The sequence below is a fragment of the Ranitomeya variabilis genome, chromosome 2 (assembly GCF_051348905.1).
Source record: "Ranitomeya variabilis isolate aRanVar5 chromosome 2, aRanVar5.hap1, whole genome shotgun sequence".
Classification (NCBI taxonomy): Eukaryota; Metazoa; Chordata; class Amphibia; order Anura; family Dendrobatidae; genus Ranitomeya; species Ranitomeya variabilis.
In genome coordinates, this window is record NC_135233.1 from 154,401,021 (window position 1) to 154,422,271 (window position 21,251).

Sequence of the window (21,251 nt, forward strand, 5' to 3'; positions counted from 1 at the left end):
TGGCCTTGATTTTTTTTGGTTGCACCAAAATTGTGTCAATAAGTAGGCTATGACACAAAAAAAAATTGGAGTACTAAAATTGTTACATATTTAGCTCAATTATATGCGATGCGTGTGGCGTACAAATTGCAGTGATAAATATAAGAACTGTAGCTAAATATTTTTGGGCTAGCTAAAGATTTTTTTGGGCAGCAAAATGGTGTCCAAAAATGTTGTAAGACACTATAAAAAATACTATAGTACCAAAAAAAAGGCCAGAATTGTCTGCACACTCACATGATGCCTGGGACAAAAAAAAAACTTTTTAAGTTGTTAATTTTCATGCACTTGCATTGAAATTACCTGGATGTAGTCTGCAGTGTGACCAAGCAAATAAATGTAGAAAAAAGGGGGCTATGGATTGCTTTGTAATAAGATTAGCAGGTATGAGGTGCAAAAAGAAAAATCCTAGCCATGGATACCTGCAGCTACGTATATATAAAATACGCAGCAGCAAACAGCAATGGAGTCTTTTGATGTATGCAGTGAGATCTATGAACTCATATACAGTGCCTGCATGCCTTGCACTGATGTGGATATGCGCACAGTGACTCCCCTGCCTACCTAGCACTGCAATCTATGTACCCCCGAATTAGCCCTAAAAAGGACTGTTGGGTTATCAGAATTTGTGAATTGAACACTACTAGACCCACAATAGCTAATCAAAGAACGAATCTGACCCTATTTCAGGAGCAGGTCTCCCTACACTAGCTGAGTTCGGAGAAGAATGCGCCGAGCAGGGCGGCGTCAGGTCTCTTATAGACCTGATGACGCTGTGCGGCCAGCCAATCACTGTAATACCACAACAAAGATGGCTGCGGTATTACAGTGCATGGCAGACAATCCCTGCATGGTCATTGGCGCTCTAAAAAGCGCCAAAATTAAAAGGAGGAGACCCGAGCTCTCGATGAATAATCCCGGAAATGCTCAGTGCTCACCGAGTACACCGAACACAGTGATACTCGGGCGAGTACCAAGTAGTGACGAGCACTTTCGCTCATCACTAATAATTATTAATATTTGCTAAAAGCCAGAATAATGAGAGAGACAAAATATTTTAAGGCATTTTTACTACTTACTGCAAAGTCAAAAGTTTACATACACTAAGATTACTATGCCTTTAGACAATTCTGGACTGCCCATGTGATGATGTCATGTGTTTTGGAAGATTCTGCTTTTTGTTATTATCTGTTAAAAAGTAACATTTTACTAAATATCTCACTGAACACAAGAATAATTTCCAAAATGTTGGTAAGACTGAGTTTCACAGAATATTTTAGAACATTTCTTTAACTTACAGTTATATGAAAAAGTTTGGGCACCCCTATTAATCTTAAGCTTAAAATTTTATAAAAATTGTTTTTTTGCAACAGCTACTTCAGTTTCATATATCTAATAATAACTGTTGGACACAGTAATGTTTCTGCCTTGAAATGGGGTTTATTGCGCTAACAGAAAATGTGCAATCTGCATTCAAACAAAATTTGACAGGTGCATAAGTATGGGCACCCTTATCATTTTCTTGTTTTAAATACTCCTACCTACTTTTTACTGACATACTAAAGCACTTTTTTTGGTTTTATAACCTCATTGAGCTTTGAACTTCATAGCCAGGTGTATGCAATCATGAGAAAAGCTACTTAAAGTGGCCACTTGCAAGTTGTTCTCCTGTTTGAATCTCCTCTGAAGAGTGGCATCATGGGCTCCTCAAAACAACTGTCAAATGATCTGAAAACAAAAATTATTCAACATAGTTGTTCAGGGGAAGGATACAAAAAGCTGTCTCAGAGATTTAACCTGTCAATTTCCACTGTGAGGAACATAGTAAGGAAATGGAAGAACACAGGTACAGTTCTTGTTAAGGCCAGAAGTGGCAGGCCAAGAAAAACATCAGAACAGCAGAGAAGAATGGTGAGATCAGTCAAGGACAATCCTCAGACCACCTCCAGAGAGCTGCAGCATCAACTTGCTGCAGATGGTGTCACTGTGCATCGGTCAACTATACAACGCACTTTGCACAAGGAGAAGCTGTATGGGAGAGTGATGCGAAAGAAGCCGTTTCTGAAAGCACACCACAAACAGAGTCGGCTGAGGTATGCAAAAGCACATTTGGAGAAGCCAATTTCTTTTTGGAAGACGGTCCTGTTGACTGATGAAACCAAGATTGAGTTGTTTGGTCATACAAAAAGGCGTTATGCATGGCGGCAAAAAAACACAGCATTCCAAGAAAAACACTTGCTACCCACTGTAAAATTTGGTGGAGGTTCCATCATGCTTTGGGGCTGTGTGGCCAATGCCGGCACCGGGAATCTTGTTAAAGTTGAGGGACGCATGGATTCCTCTCAGTATCAGCAGATTCTTGACAATAATGTTCATGAATCAGTGACAAAGATGAAGTTAGGCAGGGCATGGATGTTTCAGCAAGACAATGATCCAAAACACCGCTCCAAATCTACTCAGGCATTCATGCAGAGGGACAATTACACTGTTCTGGAATGGCCATCCCAGTCCCCAGACCTGAATATCATTGAACATCTGTGGGATCATTTGAAGAGGGCTGTCCATGCTTGGCGACCATCAAACTTAACTGAACTGGAATTGTTTTGTAAAGAGGAATGGTCAAAAATACCTTCCAGGATCCAGGAACTCATTAAAAGCTACAGAAAGCGACTAGAGGCTGTTATTTTTGCAAAAGGAGGATCTACTAAATATTAATGTCACTTTTCTGGTGAGGTGCCCATACTTAAGCACCTGTCAAATTTTGTTTGAATGCAGATTGCACATTTTCTGTTAGTACAATAAACCTCATTTCAAGGCAGAAACATTACTGTGTCCAACAGTTATTAGATATATGAAACTGAAATAGCTGTTGCAAAAAAACCCCAATATTTATAAAACATTAAGCTTAAGATTAATAGGGGTGCCCAAACTTTTTCATATAACTGTATAACATGAAAGTAAGGTCAATAATAGAACTCTAATTACAATTTCTTCAGATTTACTCAGATTAGTTTATGGAAAAATGAATAACCCTCACATCAAAAACTACTACAAAATTAATGCATTTCATCCAAAATACTATATGTAGTTGCTTTTCATGTGGGGTGTATTCATTATATAATTGTTAATTATTCTAATACTTGCCCACGGACTCACTTTCACAGAGTGATAGTAGCATCTTCTGTGCTTTCATGATACCTTCAATAAAATGTACCTCCCCTACACCCACAACACTCATGCAGCCTCAGATAACGACACTGCCACCACCATGTTGCACTGTAGGTATCATGCATTTAGAAACATTAATTTATAAAAATAAGTGGTACAAATAATGTTATATTTTACAATGTTCATATCCATGATAAAAGCTCTTAAATCTCATCCCACAATTGGGGCCACCCTCACCTGCTGTTCCCACCCCATGGTTCATTCTCATACTTTAGTTGTCTTACTCTGTTATATATTTGGTGTAATCCACTTTTTCCCCCAGGATTTAAAGGATAAAGACTTTTGTGGTTGGCTAAATGGGGGTTGCTTCAGAGTGTCTCATTTTGGGGATGGTCATATTTGGCCCTCAATGGAATTCCTTCTCAGCCTCTCAACTTCCTCTCCCCTGGGAACCTGGAGAGTGGTTTATCTTTCCCACTTGTTCCATTCACTTCTTCCTAAACCTTTTTACAATAAGTTTAAGATGCCTTTTGAAGTTGTGTGCGTGGACAAGGGACCATTAAGACACACTTTATTCTTATCATATTCCCTGCTGATTGAGCCTCCAGACCAACTTAAAACTAATTTTCAAATCCAACGGAAGGCGATTTGGGCCTCTCTTTAACAAAGAATCAGTGGAAGCGTAGTTTTACCTTAATGCAAAAATCATCTATCTGTTCTTGTTTTTATTAACCCGGGTATAAATAATGCTCTAAGTGGTATAGAGTCCCAACTCGCCTGTATGCTATCTTTCTGGAGGCGAGTCCTTTGTGTTGGAGATGTGGGGAAGAGGAAGATTATTTGTTATGCATCTTTTGGTCCTGCAGGCTTCTCTCCTCTTTTTTTGGAGGAAAGTGAGCAGGTGTTACGTAAAATCACAAATCTCATTTCAGACATGGATCTGACTTTTGTCCTTCTCCATCACTGTGACATTCCCTTAAAATTCTACAGGTATTCAATATTAAGACATCTAATAGCAACTGCAAGAAGGTGTATTCCCCTTCTCTTGAAGAAAAATGCTATACCAACAATTTCTCTCTGGTTTTCCAAAGTAACTGAGGTGATGTTAATGGAAGAACTCACTTCTACGATCAATAACGCTCATGATTGTTTCTACAAAACCTGGTTTTACTGAATGTAATTCAGAATGTCGGACGACTGTGGCCTGGAGAACTAAACTGCGTCTTTTGTGTCTCATCTGGGAACAATTTTTTCATGTTACTGTACCTTGTGTCTCCCTCTTCTTTCTGTACTGTTCTTCTTTTCTCTTCTCTCTTCTTTGCTTATGTGAACGTTCTCAGATAACATGTTTTCCGAGCATGCGTGGGTGTTATCCAAGATTCTTGGGTGTGCTCGAATAATATGTTAAGGTCCTACGGCTGCATGTTTGCATCTGTTAGACAACTGCAACACATGCGGGGATTGCCTGTGTTAGGCAATCCCGCATGTGTTGCCACAAGACATGCAGGTGTAGGGATTCGAACATATTGTTTGAGCATGCCCAAGATACTTGGATAACACCTGAGCATGCTCAGATAACACATTATCTTAGCACATTCGCTCATCACTATTGTTTAACACACACACTCTTACATCCCAGCTAAATTGTGTATTGTCCATGTAGTTTCATATAGTACACAGATAATGTTATACTGTTATAACACTTTTCCCTGATAAGTGACCAAATAACACATTTATTCACATTGGTAACAATCACCTATTTGCAAGCCAGCGACAGCTTAACTATGATTTATTTTTGTTTAGATGCACACATTACTCAGGAAGTCAATGCATAGAAAGCACAGAAGACATCATTGCCTCAAGAAAATTATTAAAATTATGAATTATTAAAGATAAGTGAATAAAGTAGAGAATAAGGAATATCCCTGTGATACATTTTACATTTTTTCCACCTCACAACACTTTCTCCACTGTTGCTTCAATTTACTTTGAAACCTATATACAGTATGCATACAGAGGGTGTGTTATGTACTGTACGTGTACACGTCCAAGTTAAAATGTGATTTTGGCATCTGCTGTAATTTAGTCTGTGATATTGCAGATTAGTAAAGACTTAAATGTTGTCTGTGAACCCAACGACTTTACAATTTAAAAAATTGAACTTCATAGGAAGATAAATCAAAAAGTTTTAGTACTTTATATCCAGAACCAACAATTGACATTTTTAGATCCAGTGAATAATTTTTTACAAAATTCTACAAATTTAACAATATTATTTTGCAATTCTTCTAGTTGCAGAATTTGTTGGCTTGGATCATAGAAGAACAGTAGGAATTCTGTACCAAGTTGCATTCACTGTTGGACTTATTGCACTTTCTGGAGTGGCTTACGGCATTACTAATTGGAGATGGTTACAACTGGCTGTCACTTTGCCAAACTTTTTGTTTTTAACATATTATTGGTAAGTTTCTGCACAGTACTTTAAACTAATGCCATTATCATTGATGATTATTTATGTTCATACACATATTATTTTTTTTAAATTCCTTTACATAAGTAGGTCATATTTTAGCCAACAGATTTAATACATGAAAAGATTAATAAGTTCTTAGCATTGTGCAGCTAACTAATTAAGCAATAACCGGGTACGGACTGGGGCTGAAATTCAGTCCTGGTATTTGAAATCACACAGGCCCATGTTGTCCCCATCCCCATAAATCAGATGGGATATATTACTAATATTACCCTGGATGGAGGAAAAGGAGAGTTTCTACAAGACCAGTATTTCTAATGATACCCGTGGCCTGCTGGGGTAACTGACTGAGTCAGCAACTCTGTGCTCCATCACAACTCTTAACAGTATGGGTGTCTTGAGAACACCGATTCTGTTAACAAAGTAGCAGACAAGGTGGCCCATGACCACATAGGCCCTTCTGGCATTTGATGGCCAGCCCGACCCTGGTAATAACTATTTACGTCATTGAATCCCATGTACAGCAAATCAGGTTTTCCAATTTGTATCCTTGTGGCATGTAGATTCTAGAATTGCAATTAATATTCATCATATTTCATTATAATAAACATCCTAATTGCCAAGTCTAACACAACACTAGATAGCACAGAGACTGACTTGCCACGCTATAGATGTACAGAGATGCAGGCATGCTTATTTGGGGAATTTATGATCAGGGTTGTGGATTGGGTAAGCCAAACCTCTGTCTCTGATTCCTTAATTCCTCTGACTCTAACTTCCTCATACATGACTCATGTTTAAATGATACATTTACTGTAGTAAAATGGTAACACCAGCTTTTAATCACTATTATAATACAATAATCAAGCTATTTAGATAAAACATAAAATATTTTTATTGAAATACAACTTTTGAACACAAAAAGCTTTTAATAAATTGTAAATATGAAATACACTATGCAGTAAGTGAGGAAAAAACGGTTTTCAACAAAAACGTACTGAATAACATTTGTGCAGTCTATGAATTTATTCTGAGAAATATTGCTGCCTCCATCAGATCCTCCTTCATAGATAACCTCAAAACTGATATAATTATTTTAAGGCTAGAGAATAGTGACCACCAAACGTGCTCGGATAAGATGTTATCCGAGCACACTCAGGTGTTATCTGAGCATCTGGGCGTCCTCGTATATTATGTTTGAGTCTCTGCGGCTGCAAGATTTGCGGCTGTTACACAGCCTCAACATATGTGGGAATTGCTAGTTTGTTACGCAATCCCCATTTGTGTTGAGGCTGTGTAACAGCCACAGACACTTGAACATAATATACGAGCACACACAAGATACTTGTATAAAACCCGTTCATGCTCAGATAAGATGTTATCCGAGCATGTTCACTCATCACTACTAGGGAAAAACCTCTCTACACTAACTTGTGTTGGTGGCAATGCAGTAACTACATGGGCACATCTCTAATAATTTCAGGTTATAAAGGAATTGCCTCGTGCACAATCAGTTTTGCTGAACAGTTGAACTCTTTTACTACTTTGAGAGCAAGTGGAAACTTTTTGCTGAAATATGGTCAATCTGTTTGCTATGTGAGTGGAATCTTTTTCCCTGCGGCAACGCTTTGCCTGCTCCATGTCATCCAAATACTATTCAAAATTAAACTCCTCCTCTGATGAGGCTGATGATATGATAGCAGTAGCACTGGCAAGACCCAAGTCCTCTTGGTTGTGGCATTCCTGTAGCCCATTTATCTTAACTGCTACTTCAGTCAGAGATTCTTTTCCTTTAGTAAGCTGTTGATCATCCAGCAATATACAATGATTATGGTCCACATAAACAGCTGCCAGAAGAAATTAATTTTCTAATAGCATTGTTTCTATCCGTTTCATTGAAGCAGCAATGTTATCTGCAATTAAACCTCCTCTTTGGGACAAGCAAAACAGCAAGTTCTTCCATTCCTTTATGAAAATGCCAGGAGTTAAATCCTTAGCTTTGAATTTTTTAGTCACTGTAAATTGGTGATAAAGCAATTCCTTTAATTTAGCCACTTGTGTCTACTGACCTTTTGTGTTACCTGAGGATTAGCCATGTCTACAAGAAAGGGTTTCAGCTCAAGCAATTGCTCAATCATTAAATAGGTGTTGTCCCACCAAGTGGCTTGATCCACAATTGCTCCTTTTCCAGCATGCCTCTTCAAGACGGAATCAATTTTATGGGTTCTGGCAGCAATAACCAATTTCCTCACTTTGCCTATTAAAGAGTCAGCATGTCTCTCTTGCAGACTATTTCTTATTGCCAACTGCAGCGTGTTTACACATCACAGTGCATGTGATGTATATGAGAAAGCTTTGAAGCAGCTTCAACAAGATAATCTAATTGTAAAGTATAATTTTGCTTTTCTTCTGTAGTAATATTTGTTTGTTCCTCAGTTACATGACTGTGGCCTTTCATCTCTAACATACTGAATCTGAAGCTTTCTTCTAGCTGCTGTTCACCTTCATTATTTTCATTCATCAGTCTAATTGTGCTTATCATGTTGGAAGCATTGTCAGTGACAATAGCAAGAACCTGTGTTCTTTTTGAGTTGATAATTTTGCAGAACTTTTTCCACCAAGGCCTGGAGACACTTGCAGGTGTAATGAGCTTTAGTATATTTTACTGCCAGTGTCTTGGAAACAACTTTATTGTTGTCACACCAAACTTATTGTTGATAGCAAAATAGTTGTTATTATTATTATTTATTTATATAGCACCATTAATACCATGGTGCTGTACATGAGATACCAGTTAATTTGGGTATGTGTGTAGGCATCCATTCTAAGAAATATAAAGTGTCTCTTGAAAGCCTTTTTAAGATCCTCCTTTTGGTTAAGGGCTTTTTCAATCACTAATTTTCTAATACTTTCACTTTCTAGAGAAACACCAAGTTTTTGGGCTATTTCTCCATAAAGAGCTGTAAAAGCTGGTTGTACAAATGATGATAGTGGAATTCCGTCTTTCACATCAAGTTCTATGAGCTGTCTTTTCACCCCTTCATGACGCAGCCTATTTTGACCTTAATGACCTGGCCATTTTTTGCAATTCTGACCAGTGTCCTTTTATGAGATAACAACTCAGGAACGCTTCCACGGATCCTAGCGATTCTGAGATCATTTTTTCATGACATATTGGGCTTCATGGTAGTAGTAAATTTAGGTCGATAATTTTGGCGTTTATTTGTGAAAAAAATGGAAATTTGGGGAAAATTTAGAAAATTTCGCAATTTTCAAATTTTGAATTTTTATTCTGTTAAACCAGAGAGTTATGTGACACAAAATAGTTAACAAATAACATTACCCACATGTCTACTTTACATCAGCACAATTTTGGAAACAACATTTTTTTTTGCTAGGAAGTTATAAGGGTTTAAATTTGACCAGCGATTTCTCATTTTTACAACAAAATTTACAAAACCTTTATTTTTTTAGGGACCACCTCACATTTGAAGTTAGTTTGAGGGGTCTATATGGCTGAAAATACCCCAAAGTGACACCATTCTAAAAACTGCACCTCTCAAGGTGCTCAAAACCACATACAAGAAGCTTATTAACTCTTCAGGTGCTTCACAGTAGCAGAAGCAACATGGAAGGAAAAAATGAACATTTCACTTTCTAGTCACAAAAATTATCTTTTAGCAACAATTTCTTTATTTTTCCAAGGGTAAAAAGAGAAACTGGAAACCGAAAGTTATTGTACAATTTTTCCTGAGTACGCCGATACCCCATATGTGGGGGGGAACCACTGTTTGGGCGCATGACAGGGCTCAGAAGGAAAGGAGCGCCATTTGACTTTTTGAATGAAATATTGGCTCCAATCCTTAGCAGACACCATGTCACGTTTGGAGAGCCCCTGTGTGCCTAAACATTGGAGTTCCCCCACAAGTGACCCCATTTTGGAAACTAGACCCCCCAAGGAACTTATCTAGATGCATAGTGAGCACTTTGATCCCCCAGGTGCTTCACAAATTGATCTGTAAAAATAAAAAAGTACTTTTTTTTCACAAAAAAATTTTTTAGCCTCAATTTTTTCATTTTCACATGGACAACAGGATAAAATGGATCCTAAAATTTATTGGGCAATTTCTCCTGAGTACACCGATACCTCACATGTGGGGGTAAACCAATGTTTGGGCACACGGCAGGGCTCAGAAGTAATGGAGCGCCATTTGACTTTTTGAATGAAAAATTAGCTCCAATCGTTAGCGGACACCATGTCGCGTTTGGAGAGCCCCTGTGTGCCTAACCATTAGAGCTCCCCCACAAGTGACCCCATTTTGGAAACTAGACCTCCCAAGGAACTAATCTAGATGTGCTATGAGCACTTTGAACCCCCAAGTGCTTCACAGAAGTTTATAACGCAGAGCCGTGAAAATAAAACATAATTTTTTTCCTCAAAAATTATTTTTAAGCCCGCAATTTTTTATTTTCTCAAGGGTAACAGGAGACATTGGACCCCAAAAGTTGTTGTCCAGTTTGCCCTGAGTACGCTGATACCCCATATGTTGGGGTAAACCACTGGTTGGGCACATGTTAGGGCTCGGAAGGGAAGTAGTGACGTTTTGGAATGCAGACTTTGATGGAGTGGTCTGCGGGCATCATGTTACGTTTGCAGAGCCCCTGATGTGCCTAAACAGTAGAAACCCCCCACAAGTGACCTCATTTTGGAAACTACACCCCCTAAGGAACGTATCTAGATGTGTGGTGAGCAATTTGAACCCCCAAGTGCTTCACAGAAATTTATAACGCAAAGCCGTGAAAATAAAAAAAATCATTTTTTTCCCCACAAAAATAAGTTTTTAGCCCCCATTTTGTTATTTTCCCAAGGGTAACAGGAGAAATTAGACCCCCAAAGTTGTTGTGAAAATTTTTCTGAGTATGCCCCATATGTTTGGTAAACCACTGTATGGGCGCACATTGGGGCTTGGAAGGGAGGGAGCACCATTTGACTTTTTGAACGCAAGATTGGCTGGAATCAATGGTGGCGCCATGTCGCGTTTGGAGACCCCTGATGTGCCTAAACAGTGGAAACGCCTCAATTCTAACTCCAACACTAACCCCAACACCCCCCTACCCTAATCCCAACTCTAGTTATAACCCTAATCACAACCCTAACTCCAACACACCCCTAACCATAACCCTAACCCCAACAGACCCCTAACCCTAATCCCAACCCTAACCACAACCCCATCACACCCCTAACTCTAATCCCAACCCTAACCATAACCCTAACCACAAGCCTAACCCTAACCCCAACACACCCCTAACCCTAATCTTAACCCTATTTCCAACCCTAACCCTAATTCCAACTCTAACTCTAATTCCAACCCTAACCCTAAGGCTATGTGCCCATGTTGCGGATTCATGTGAGGATTTTTAGTTCTAACCCTAATTCTTACACTAATTCTAGCTCTAACCCTTGTTCTAACCCTAGTTCTAACCCTAACCCTAGTTCTAACCATAACCCAAGTTCTAACCCTAACCCTAGTTCTAACCCTAACTCTAGTTCTAACCTTAACTCTAACCCTAGTTCTAACCATAACCCTAGTTCTACCTAGTTCTAACCCTACCCCTAGTTCTAACCCTAACCCTAGTGGAAAAATAAAAGTGAATATATTTTCTTTATTTTAGTATTGTCCCTACCTATGGGGGTGATAAAGGGGGGGGGTATTTATTATTTTTTTTTATTTTGATCACTGTGATAGAACCTCACAGTGATCAAAATGTACCTGGAAAGAATCTGCCGGCCGGCAGATTCGGCAGGCACACTATGCATGCGCCCGCCATTTTGGAAGATGGCGGCACCCATGCAAAAAACGAATGGACACCGGGAGGGAAACCGAAGGTCGGTAAGTATGCGGGGGTTGGATCAGACCACGGGGGTGAGATCGAACTGCAGGGGGAGCGGACAGGAGGACAGAGGGGAGCAGAGCACAGGACAGGACGGAGGACGGGAGCGGTGGATCGGTGGTGGTGGCGGGGGCAGATCGCGGTCTCCAGCCATGGCCGATGATATTGCAGCATCGGCCATGGGGCCATGGCTGGATTGTAATATTTCACCAATTTTCATTGGTGAAATATTACGATTGCTCTGATTGAAAGTGAAAGTGAAAAGTCACTTTCAACAGCCAATCAGAGCGATCGTAGCCATGGGCTGAAGTTCCACTCCCCCTGTCCCTGCAGGTCGGGTGAAATTACAGTTAACCCTTTCACCCGACCTGCAGGGAAGCGATCATTCTGTGACACAGCATATGCGTCACAGGTCGGATTGGCACCAACTTTCATGACGCATACTGTTATGACCCCAATGGCGAGGGTCTCAGAGGAACGTGGAAGTCTGCAGAATACAAAAATCCAGCTCATAGGGCAGTGGTAACTGGGTTGACCATATATCTACTCCTAACGCCAACACTAGAAGTAGCCGGGGATCATTCCTACGTTGATTCTAGATGACACGCGCCAGCCGGAGAATCTAGCTACCCCTAGTAGAGGAAAACAAAGACCTTTCTTGCCTCCAGAGAAGGGGACCCCAAAGCTGGATAGCAGCCCCCCACAAATAATGACGGTGAGGTAAGAGGAAATGACAAACACAGAAATGAACCAGGTTTAGCACAGAGAGGCCCGCTTACTGATAGCAGAATAAAGAAAGGTAACTTATATGGTCAACAAAAACCCTATCAAAATCCACACTGGAAATTCAAGAACCCCCGAACCGTCTAACGGTCCGGGGGGAGAACACCAGCCCCCCTAGAGCTTCCAGCAAAGGTCAGGATATAGATTAGGAACAAGCTGGACAAAAATACAAAACCAAAACAAATAGCAAAAAGCAAAAGGCAGACTTAGCTGATATAACTGGAACCAGGATCAGTAGACAAGAGCACAGCAGACTAGCTCTGATAACTACATTGCCAGGCATTGAACTGAAGGTCCAGGGAGCTTATATAGCAACACCCCTAACTAACGACCCAGGTGCGGATAAAAGGAATGACAGAAAAACCAGAGTCAAAAAACTAGTAACCACTAGAGGGAGCAAAAAGCAAATACACAACAGTACCCCCCCCTTAGTGAGGGGTCACCGAACCCTCACCACGACCACCAGGGCGATCAGGATGAGCGGCATGAAAGGCACGAACTAAATCGGCCGCATGAACATCAGAGGCGACCACCCAGGAATTATCCTCCTGACCATAGCCCTTCCACTTGACCAGGTACTGAAGCCTCCGCCTGGAGAGGCGAGAATCCAAGATCTTCTCCACCACGTACTCCAACTCGCCCTCAACCAACACCGGAGCAGGAGGCTCAGCAGAAGGAACTACAGGCACAATGTACCGCCGCAACAAGGACCTATGAAATACATTGTGAATAGCAAACGACACAGGAAGATCCAGACGAAAAGATACAGGATTAAGGATTTCCAATATCTTGTAAGGCCCAATAAAACGAGGTTTAAATTTGGGAGAGGAGACCTTCATAGGAACAAAGCGGGAAGAAAGCCATACCAAATCCCCAACGCGTAGTCGGGGACCCACACCGCGACGGCGGTTGGCAAAGCGCTGAGCCTTCTCCTGTGACAACTTCAAGTTGTCCACCACATGATTCCAGATCTGCTGCAACCTATCCACCACAGAATCCACCCCAGGACAGTCAGAAGGCTCCACATGACCCGAAGAAAAGCGAGGATGGAAACCAGAGTTGCAGAAAAAAGGCGAAACCAAGGTGGCGGAACTAGCCCGATTATTAAGGGCAAACTCAGCCAATGGCAAGAATGTCACCCAATCGTCCTGATCAGCAGAGACAAAACACCTCAAATAAGCCTCCAAAGTCTGATTGGTTCGCTCCGTCTGTCCATTAGTCTGAGGATGGAAAGCAGACGAAAACGACAAATCAATGCCCATCCTACTACAAAAGGATCGCCAGAACCTGGAAACGAACTGGGATCCTCTGTCTGACACAATATTCTCAGGGATGCCGTGCAAACGAACCACGTTCTGGAAAAACACAGGAACCAGATCGGAAGAGGAAGGCAGCTTAGGCAAAGGAACCAAATGGACCATCTTGGAGAAGCGATCACATATCACCCAGATAACGGACATGCCCTGAGATAGCGGAAGATCAGAAATGAAATCCATGGAGATATGTGTCCAAGGTCTCTTCGGGACAGGCAAGGGCAAGAGCAAACCGCTGGCACGAGAACAGCAAGGCTTAGCTCGAGCACAAGTCCCACAGGACTGCACAAATGACCGCACATCCCTTGACAAGGAAGGCCACCAAAAGGACCTGGCCACCAGATCTCTGGTGCCAAAAATTCCCGGGTGACCTGCCAACACCGAGGAATGAACCTCGGAAATGACTCTGCTGGTCCACTTATCCGGGACAAACAGTCTGTCTGGTGGACAAGACTCAGGCCTATCAGCCTGAAATCTCTGCAACACACGTCGCAGATCCGGAGAAATAGCTGACAAGATAACTCCATCTTTAAGAATACCAACAGGATCAGTGACTCCAGGAGCATCAGGCACAAAGCTCCTGGAAAGAGCATCGGCCTTCACATTCTTTGAACCTGGTAAATACGAGACAACAAAATCAAAGCGGGAGAAAAACAATGACCAGCGGGCCTGTCTCGGATTAAGGCGTTTAGCAGACTCGAGATACATCAGATTTTTGTGATCAGTCAAGACCACCACACGATGCTTAGCACCCTCGAGCCAATGACGCCACTCCTCAAATGCCCATTTCATGGCCAACAACTCCCGATTGCCCACATCATAATTTCGCTCGGCAGGCGAAAACTTCCTAGAGAAAAAGGCACAAGGTTTCATAACAGAGCAACCAGGGCCTCTCTGCGACAAAACGGCCCCTGCCCCAATCTCCGAAGCATCCACCTCAACCTGAAAGGGAAGTGAGACGTCAGGCTGGCACAAAACAGGCGCCGAAGTAAACCGGCGTTTCAACTCCTGGAAAGCCTCCACGGCAGCAGGAGCCCAGTTAGCTACATCGGAGCCCTTCTTGGTCATATCCGTCAAAGGTTTCACAATGCTAGAAAAATTAGCGATAAAACGACGGTAGAAGTTAGCGAAGCCCAAGAACTTCTGAAGACTCTTAACTGACGAGGGCTGAGTCCAATCAAGAATAGCTCGGACCTTGACTGGGTCCATCTCCACAGCAGAAGGGGAAAAAATGAACCCCAAAAAGGGAACCTTCTGTACACCAAAGAGACACTTTGAGCCCTTGACAAACAAAGAATTTTCACGCAAAATTTTAAAGACCAACCTGACCTGCTCCACATGCGAATCCCAATTATCAGAAAAAACCAAAATATCATCCAGATAAACAATCAAAAATTTATCCAGATACTTCCGGAAAATGTCATGCATAAAGGACTGAAAAACTGAAGGCGCATTGGAGAGCCCAAAAGGCATCACTAAGTACTCAAAATGACCTTCGGGCGTATTGAATGCGGTTTTCCATTCATCACCTTGCTTAATGCGCACAAGGTTGTACGCACCACGAAGGTCTATCTTGGTGAACCACTTGGCACCCTTAATCCGGGCAAACAAGTCAGACAACAGCGGCAAAGGATACTGAAATTTGACAGTGATCTTATTCAAAAGCCGATAATCAATACAAGGTCTCAAAGATCCGTCCTTTTTTGCCACAAAAAAGAATCCCGCACCAAGAGGGGAAGAAGACGGACGAATATGTCCCTTCTCCAGAGACTCCTTGATATATGAACGCATAGCGGTATGTTCAGGTACCGACAGATTAAACAGTCTTCCCTTAGGAAACTTACTGCCCGGGATCAAATCTATAGCACAGTCACAGTCCCTATGAGGAGGCAGTGCACTGGACTCAGACTCACTGAAGACATCCTGATAATCAGACAAATACTCCGGAACTTCCGAAGGCGTAGAAGAAGCAATAGACACAGGCAGGGAATCCCCATGAATACCACGACAGCCCCAACTTGAGACTGACATAGCCTTCCAGTCCAGGACTGGATTATGGGTCTGTAACCATGGCAGCCCTAAAACAACCAAATCATGCATTTTATGTAAAACCAGGAAACGTATCACCTCGCGGTGTTCAGGAGTCATGCACATGGTAACCTGTGTCCAATACTGCGGTTTATTTGCTGCCAATGGTGTAGCATCAATACCCCTAAGAGGAATTGGATTTTCTAATGGTTCAAGAGTAAAACCACAGCGCTTAGCAAATGAGAGATCCATGAGACTCAGGGCAGCACCTGAATCTACAAACGCCATGACAGGATAAGATGACAGTGAGCAAATCAAAGTTACAGACAGAATAAATTTAGGTTGCAAATTACCAACAGTGACAGGACTAACAACCTTAGCTATACGTTTAGAGCATGCTGAGATAACATGTGTAGAATCACCACAGTAGTAGCACAAGCCATTCTGGCGTCTATGAATTTTCCGCTCATTTCTAGTCAGGATTCTATCACATTGCATTAAATCAGGTGTCTGTTCAGACAACACCATGAGGGAATTTGCGGTTTTTCTATCACATTGCACCGAATTAGGTGTCTGTTCAGACAACACCATGAGGGAATTTGCGGTTTTTCTATCACATTGCACCGAATTAGGTGTCTGTTCAGACAACACCATGAGGGAATTTGCGGTTTTGCGCTCCCGCAACCGCCGGTCAATTTGAATAGCCAGTGCCATAGTATCATTCAGACCTGTGGGAATGGGAAAACCCACCATAACATTCTTAATGGCTTCAGAAAGGCCATTTCTAAAATTAGCGGCCAGTGCACACTCGTTCCAATGTGTCAGCACGGACCATTTCCGAAATTTTTGGCAATACACTTCAGCCTCGTCCTGCCCCTGAGACATAGCCAGCAAGGCCTTTTCTGCCTGAATCTCAAGATTGGGTTCCTCATAAAGTAAACCGAGCGCCAGAAAAAACGCATCAAGATCAGCCAATGCCGGATCTCCTGGCGCCAGCGAAAAAGCCCAATCCTGAGGGTCGCCCCGTAAGAACGAAATAACAATTTTTACTTGCTGAGCAGAATCTCCAGATGAACAGGGTCTCAGGGACAAAAACAATTTACAATTATTCACGAAATTCCTAAACTTAAACCTGTCTCCGGAAAACAGTTCAGGAATCGGTATTTTAGGTTCTGACCTAGGATTTCTGATAACATAGTCTTGTATGCCCTGCACACGAGTAGCCAGCTGGTCCACACTTGTAATCAAGGTCTGGACATTCATGTCTGCAGCAAGCATAGCCACTCTGAGGTAAAGGGGAAGAAGAAAAAAAAAACAAAACTCTTCTTTCTTATAATCCCTCTTCTGCAATGCATTAAACATTTAATACTGGCCTGGCAAACTGTTATGACCCCAATGGCGAGGGTCTCAGAGGAACGTGGAAGTCTGCAGAATACAAAAATCCAGCTCATAGGGCAGTGGTAACTGGGTTGACCATATATCTACTCCTAACGCCAACACTAGAAGTAGCCGGGGATCATTCCTACGTTGATTCTAGATGACACGCGCCAGCCGGAGAATCTAGCTACCCCTAGTAGAGGAAAACAAAGACCTTTCTTGCCTCCAGAGAAGGGGACCCCAAAGCTGGATAGAAGCCCCCCACAAATAATGACGGTGAGGTAAGAGGAAATGACAAACACAGAAATGAACCAGGTTTAGCACAGAGAGGCCCGCTTACTGATAGCAGAATAAAGAAAGGTAACTTATATGGTCAACAAAAACCCTATCAAAATCCACACTGGAAATTCAAGAACCCCCGAACCGTCTAACGGTCCGGGGGGAGAACACCAGCCCCCCTAGAGCTTCCAGCAAAGGTCAGGATATAGATTAGGAACAAGCTGGACAAAAATACAAAACCAAAACAAATAGCAAAAAGCAAAAGGCAGACTTAGCTGATATAACTGGAACCAGGATCAGTAGACAAGAGCACAGCAGACTAGCTCTGATAACTACGTTGCCAGGCATTGAACTGAAGGTCCAGGGAGCTTATATAGCAACACCCCTAACTAACGACCCAGGTGCGGATAAAAGGAATGACAGAAAAACCAGAGTCAAAAAACTAGTAACCACTAGAGGGAGCAAAAAGCAAATACACAACAGCATACTCTGTGTTACAGGTCGGGAAGGGGTTAAACATGTTTGCTAACATTGTTACAGTAACTTTGTCACTTACAAAATATATTGCAACTGATGTTTGAGAGCTCTTTCCTCCTTCATTGCATGGCGAGAAGTGCTGGGAACTGGTTTCTTGGTGTCGCTGTGATCTTTTTCAGTCACAGCTTTGAAAACCTTTGGGTGTAAGTGTTGTAAATGTCTTTTTAGATTGGAAGCTCTCATCAGAGCATTTTTATCCCTGCCTAAGTATGCACTGATTTTGCGCTCACAGTATTTCTTTTCATCTGTCATGCACTGACACTCAAAATATTTTTTATCTTGAGTTAATGTGATATGCTCAAATACAGCTGACTTCTTAGAAAGCTTCTGAGTAGTGTTGAGCAATACCGTCCGATATTTGAAAGTATCGGTATCGGATTGGATCGGCCGATATCCAAAAAATATCGGATATTGCTGATACCGATACCCGATACCAATGCAAGTCAATGGGACACAAATATAGGAAGGTATCCTGGATGGTTCCCAGGGTCTGAAGGAGAGGAAACTCTCCTTCAGGCCCTGGGATCCATATTCATGTAAAAAATAAAGAATAAAAATAAAAAATATGTATATACTCACCCTTCCGGCGGACCCTGGACCTTAGCGGTGTAACCAGCAGCCTCCGTTCCTAAGAATGCAGTGAGTGAAGGACCTTCGATGACGTCGCTGTCACGTGAGAGGTCACATGAGCGGTCTCGCGACCAATCACAAGACCGCGACGTCATCGCAGGTCCTGTACACTCACTGCATTCTTAGGAACGGAGGCTGCCGGTTACACCGCTAAGGTCCAGGGTCCGCCGGAGGGGTGAGTATATCCATATTTTTTATTTTTATTCTTTATTTTTTACATGAATATGGATCCCAGGGCCTGAAGGAGAGTTTCCTCTCCTCCAGACCCTGGGAACCATACACTGGGAACTTCCGAGTCCGATTTCCGATATCACAAAAATATCGGAACTCTGTATCGGAATTCCGATACAGCGAATATCGGCCGATACCCGATATTTGCAGTATCGGAATGCTCAACACTACTTCTGAGGCATTTTGTAATTATAAAAATTTGCTCTCAGAATTATTTTGTCCATTAAAAAAAATAACCTATACTAGTTGGCCCGTGCAAAACTTTTCGAACATTAGCTGTCAGGGGCGCAGGCAATTTCAGGAGAATCAAGCTGGTCAAATGTAAATGTATTTAATGAGATGATGAATAGTGTTGAGCCACCCCCCTAGTGTTCGAGTTCGGTTGGGTTCGTCAAATTGGGACGTGTTCGACGAATGTTCGTCGAACGTTCGACGAACACCGTCGAACCCCATTGAAACCAATGGCAGGCAAACACAAACACATAGAAAACACATAGGAAACACCTTAAAAGGTGTCCAAAAGCTGACAAACTGCTCAGAAGATACAACAAACACATGGAAAAGTCACAAGTACATATAGTCATGCGAAAAGAAAAGAGGTGGAGGAGTAAAAGGAGGAGGAGACACAGATATAGGCATGTCATGCCCTTCTAAAATCAAGAAAGGCTGGAGTAAAAATCTAAAATCAGTCTACTAACACCCAGATGTCATGACAAAAATCTTTTAAAAAGAAATGTCTTTAGGTAGAATGGCGGGTCCATTCAGAACACTTTCCTTAGAAGATGTAGTGGTATCCCCGTTGGGAGTCGTGCCAAAAAAAGGAACCCAATACATTCAGACTAATCCACCATTTGTCATATCCAAGGGGCAGGTCAGTAAACGACAACATCGACGCGGAACCAAGTACAGTACTATATACTGTACCTCCTTTGACGAGGCAATCAGGCGGGTCAAGAAGTTGGGAAGGGGCACCCTAATGGCCAAAACAGACATTGAGGGGGCGTTCTGGTTACTACCTGTGCCTCCGAATAGTGTGCGCCTATTGGGCTGCTTCTGTGAAGAAGCATACTATATAGATCGCTGTTTGCCCATGGGGTGCTCCATATCCTGCTCACTATTTGAGGCGTTTAGATGCTTCCTTGAATGGGTAGTCATGGACGTTTCTAAGGAGGCACATATTATCCATTACCTCGACGACTTCTTATGCCTGGGCCCAAAAGATTCGCCACAGTGCGAATACACGCGGTAGTCCACCTGTGAGAAGGAGAGAGCTGGAGGGAGTGCGGACACCCCAGAGCCGAGGGGTTAGATTGAGAAAGGAAGAAGGCAGTGTAGCTTGCTTCATGGGTGGGGTACTCTGCTGAGTAGCAGACACTGCTACTAGGCCCAAAGTATTGCCTGGGCTAGTTGTAGTTAAAAGTTAGTACTTAGATAAACAGGCGGTGTAGCTTGCTTCATGAGTGGAGTACTCTGCTGAGTAGCAGAAACTGCTACTAAGCCCAAAAGAATTTCCTGGGCTAGATGCAGTTAAAAATTAGTAATTAGATAATCAGGCGGTGTAGCTTGCTTCATGGGTGGGCTACTCTGCTGAGTAGCAGAAACTGCTACTAGGCCCAAAGTATTGTCTGGGCTAGTTGCAGTTAAAAATTAGTAATTAGATAAACAGGTGCTGTAGCTTGCTTCATGGGTGGGCTACTCTGCTGACTAGCAGACACTGAAGCTTTGGAGAAGACTTCTGAATCCCAGGCCATAGTATGAGTAAACAGCTCTGCAGACTCAACCATTTGTGTTACCCCAAGCCATAGTGTATGTAGTTTCTAAAAAGAAAAGGGGGGAGTGACCCCACCCACCTGGAATTGACGATGCCAACGTCATATAAAACACAGCAAGGGGACTCCAAAAAGAGTCTAAATTTTTTCCAAAAATTGGGCCACAGACACCACTTAAGTGGCATCAATTTCGCCAGTTTCTTAAAATGGTTGGTGAGGTGATTTTCAAAAATCATCAAGCTTTTAGTCTCCCCAGGATGACACAGGGATAGAAAAGTCCTTGCGGATCCAGGATTTGTTCATCTTGATGAATGTTAGTCTGTCTACATTGTCACTTATCGCTTATCACTTGTGCGCTTATCTGTCAGCACACCACTAGCAGCGCTGAACAAACGTTCAGAGAGAACGCTGGCTGCGGGGCACGACAAGATCTCCAAGGTGTGAGTGGCGAACTCAGGCCATTTTTCCAGATTGGAAGCCCAAAATGAGCAAGGGTCCAGTTCCACAGTCATGGCATCAATGTTAACTTGGAGATACTCCTGTACCATCCTCTCAAGGCGTTGGCTATGCGTCAGACTTCTTGTCTCCTGGGCCTTGCAAAGGATGGTCTAAACAATTCTTGAAACGAATGGAAAAAATTGCTGTTACCACCAGATACGATGTTACTCTTACGGTTTGAGTGATGACTCGACAGTTCCACGGTTGGCAAGTTAGAACTCAGAGATTCACTAT

General features: G+C 42.3%; 1 protein-coding gene across 5 annotated transcripts in view; it reads left to right on the forward strand.

Moving 5' to 3' along the window:
* Positions 1-21,251, forward strand: part of LOC143804720 (solute carrier family 22 member 2-like) — a 283,856-nt gene that overhangs the window by 87,324 nt on the left and 175,281 nt on the right. For all 5 annotated transcript variants that reach the window (XR_013221078.1, XR_013221079.1, XM_077283100.1 and 2 more), the window contains exon 4: positions 5,500-5,668. Coding sequence is in view for 3 of the 5 variants with exons in the window: in XM_077283100.1 (XP_077139215.1) it covers positions 5,500-5,668 (169 nt within the window). In the remaining 2 variants the exon portion in view is untranslated. The remainder of the gene's footprint in view (positions 1-5,499; positions 5,669-21,251) is intronic.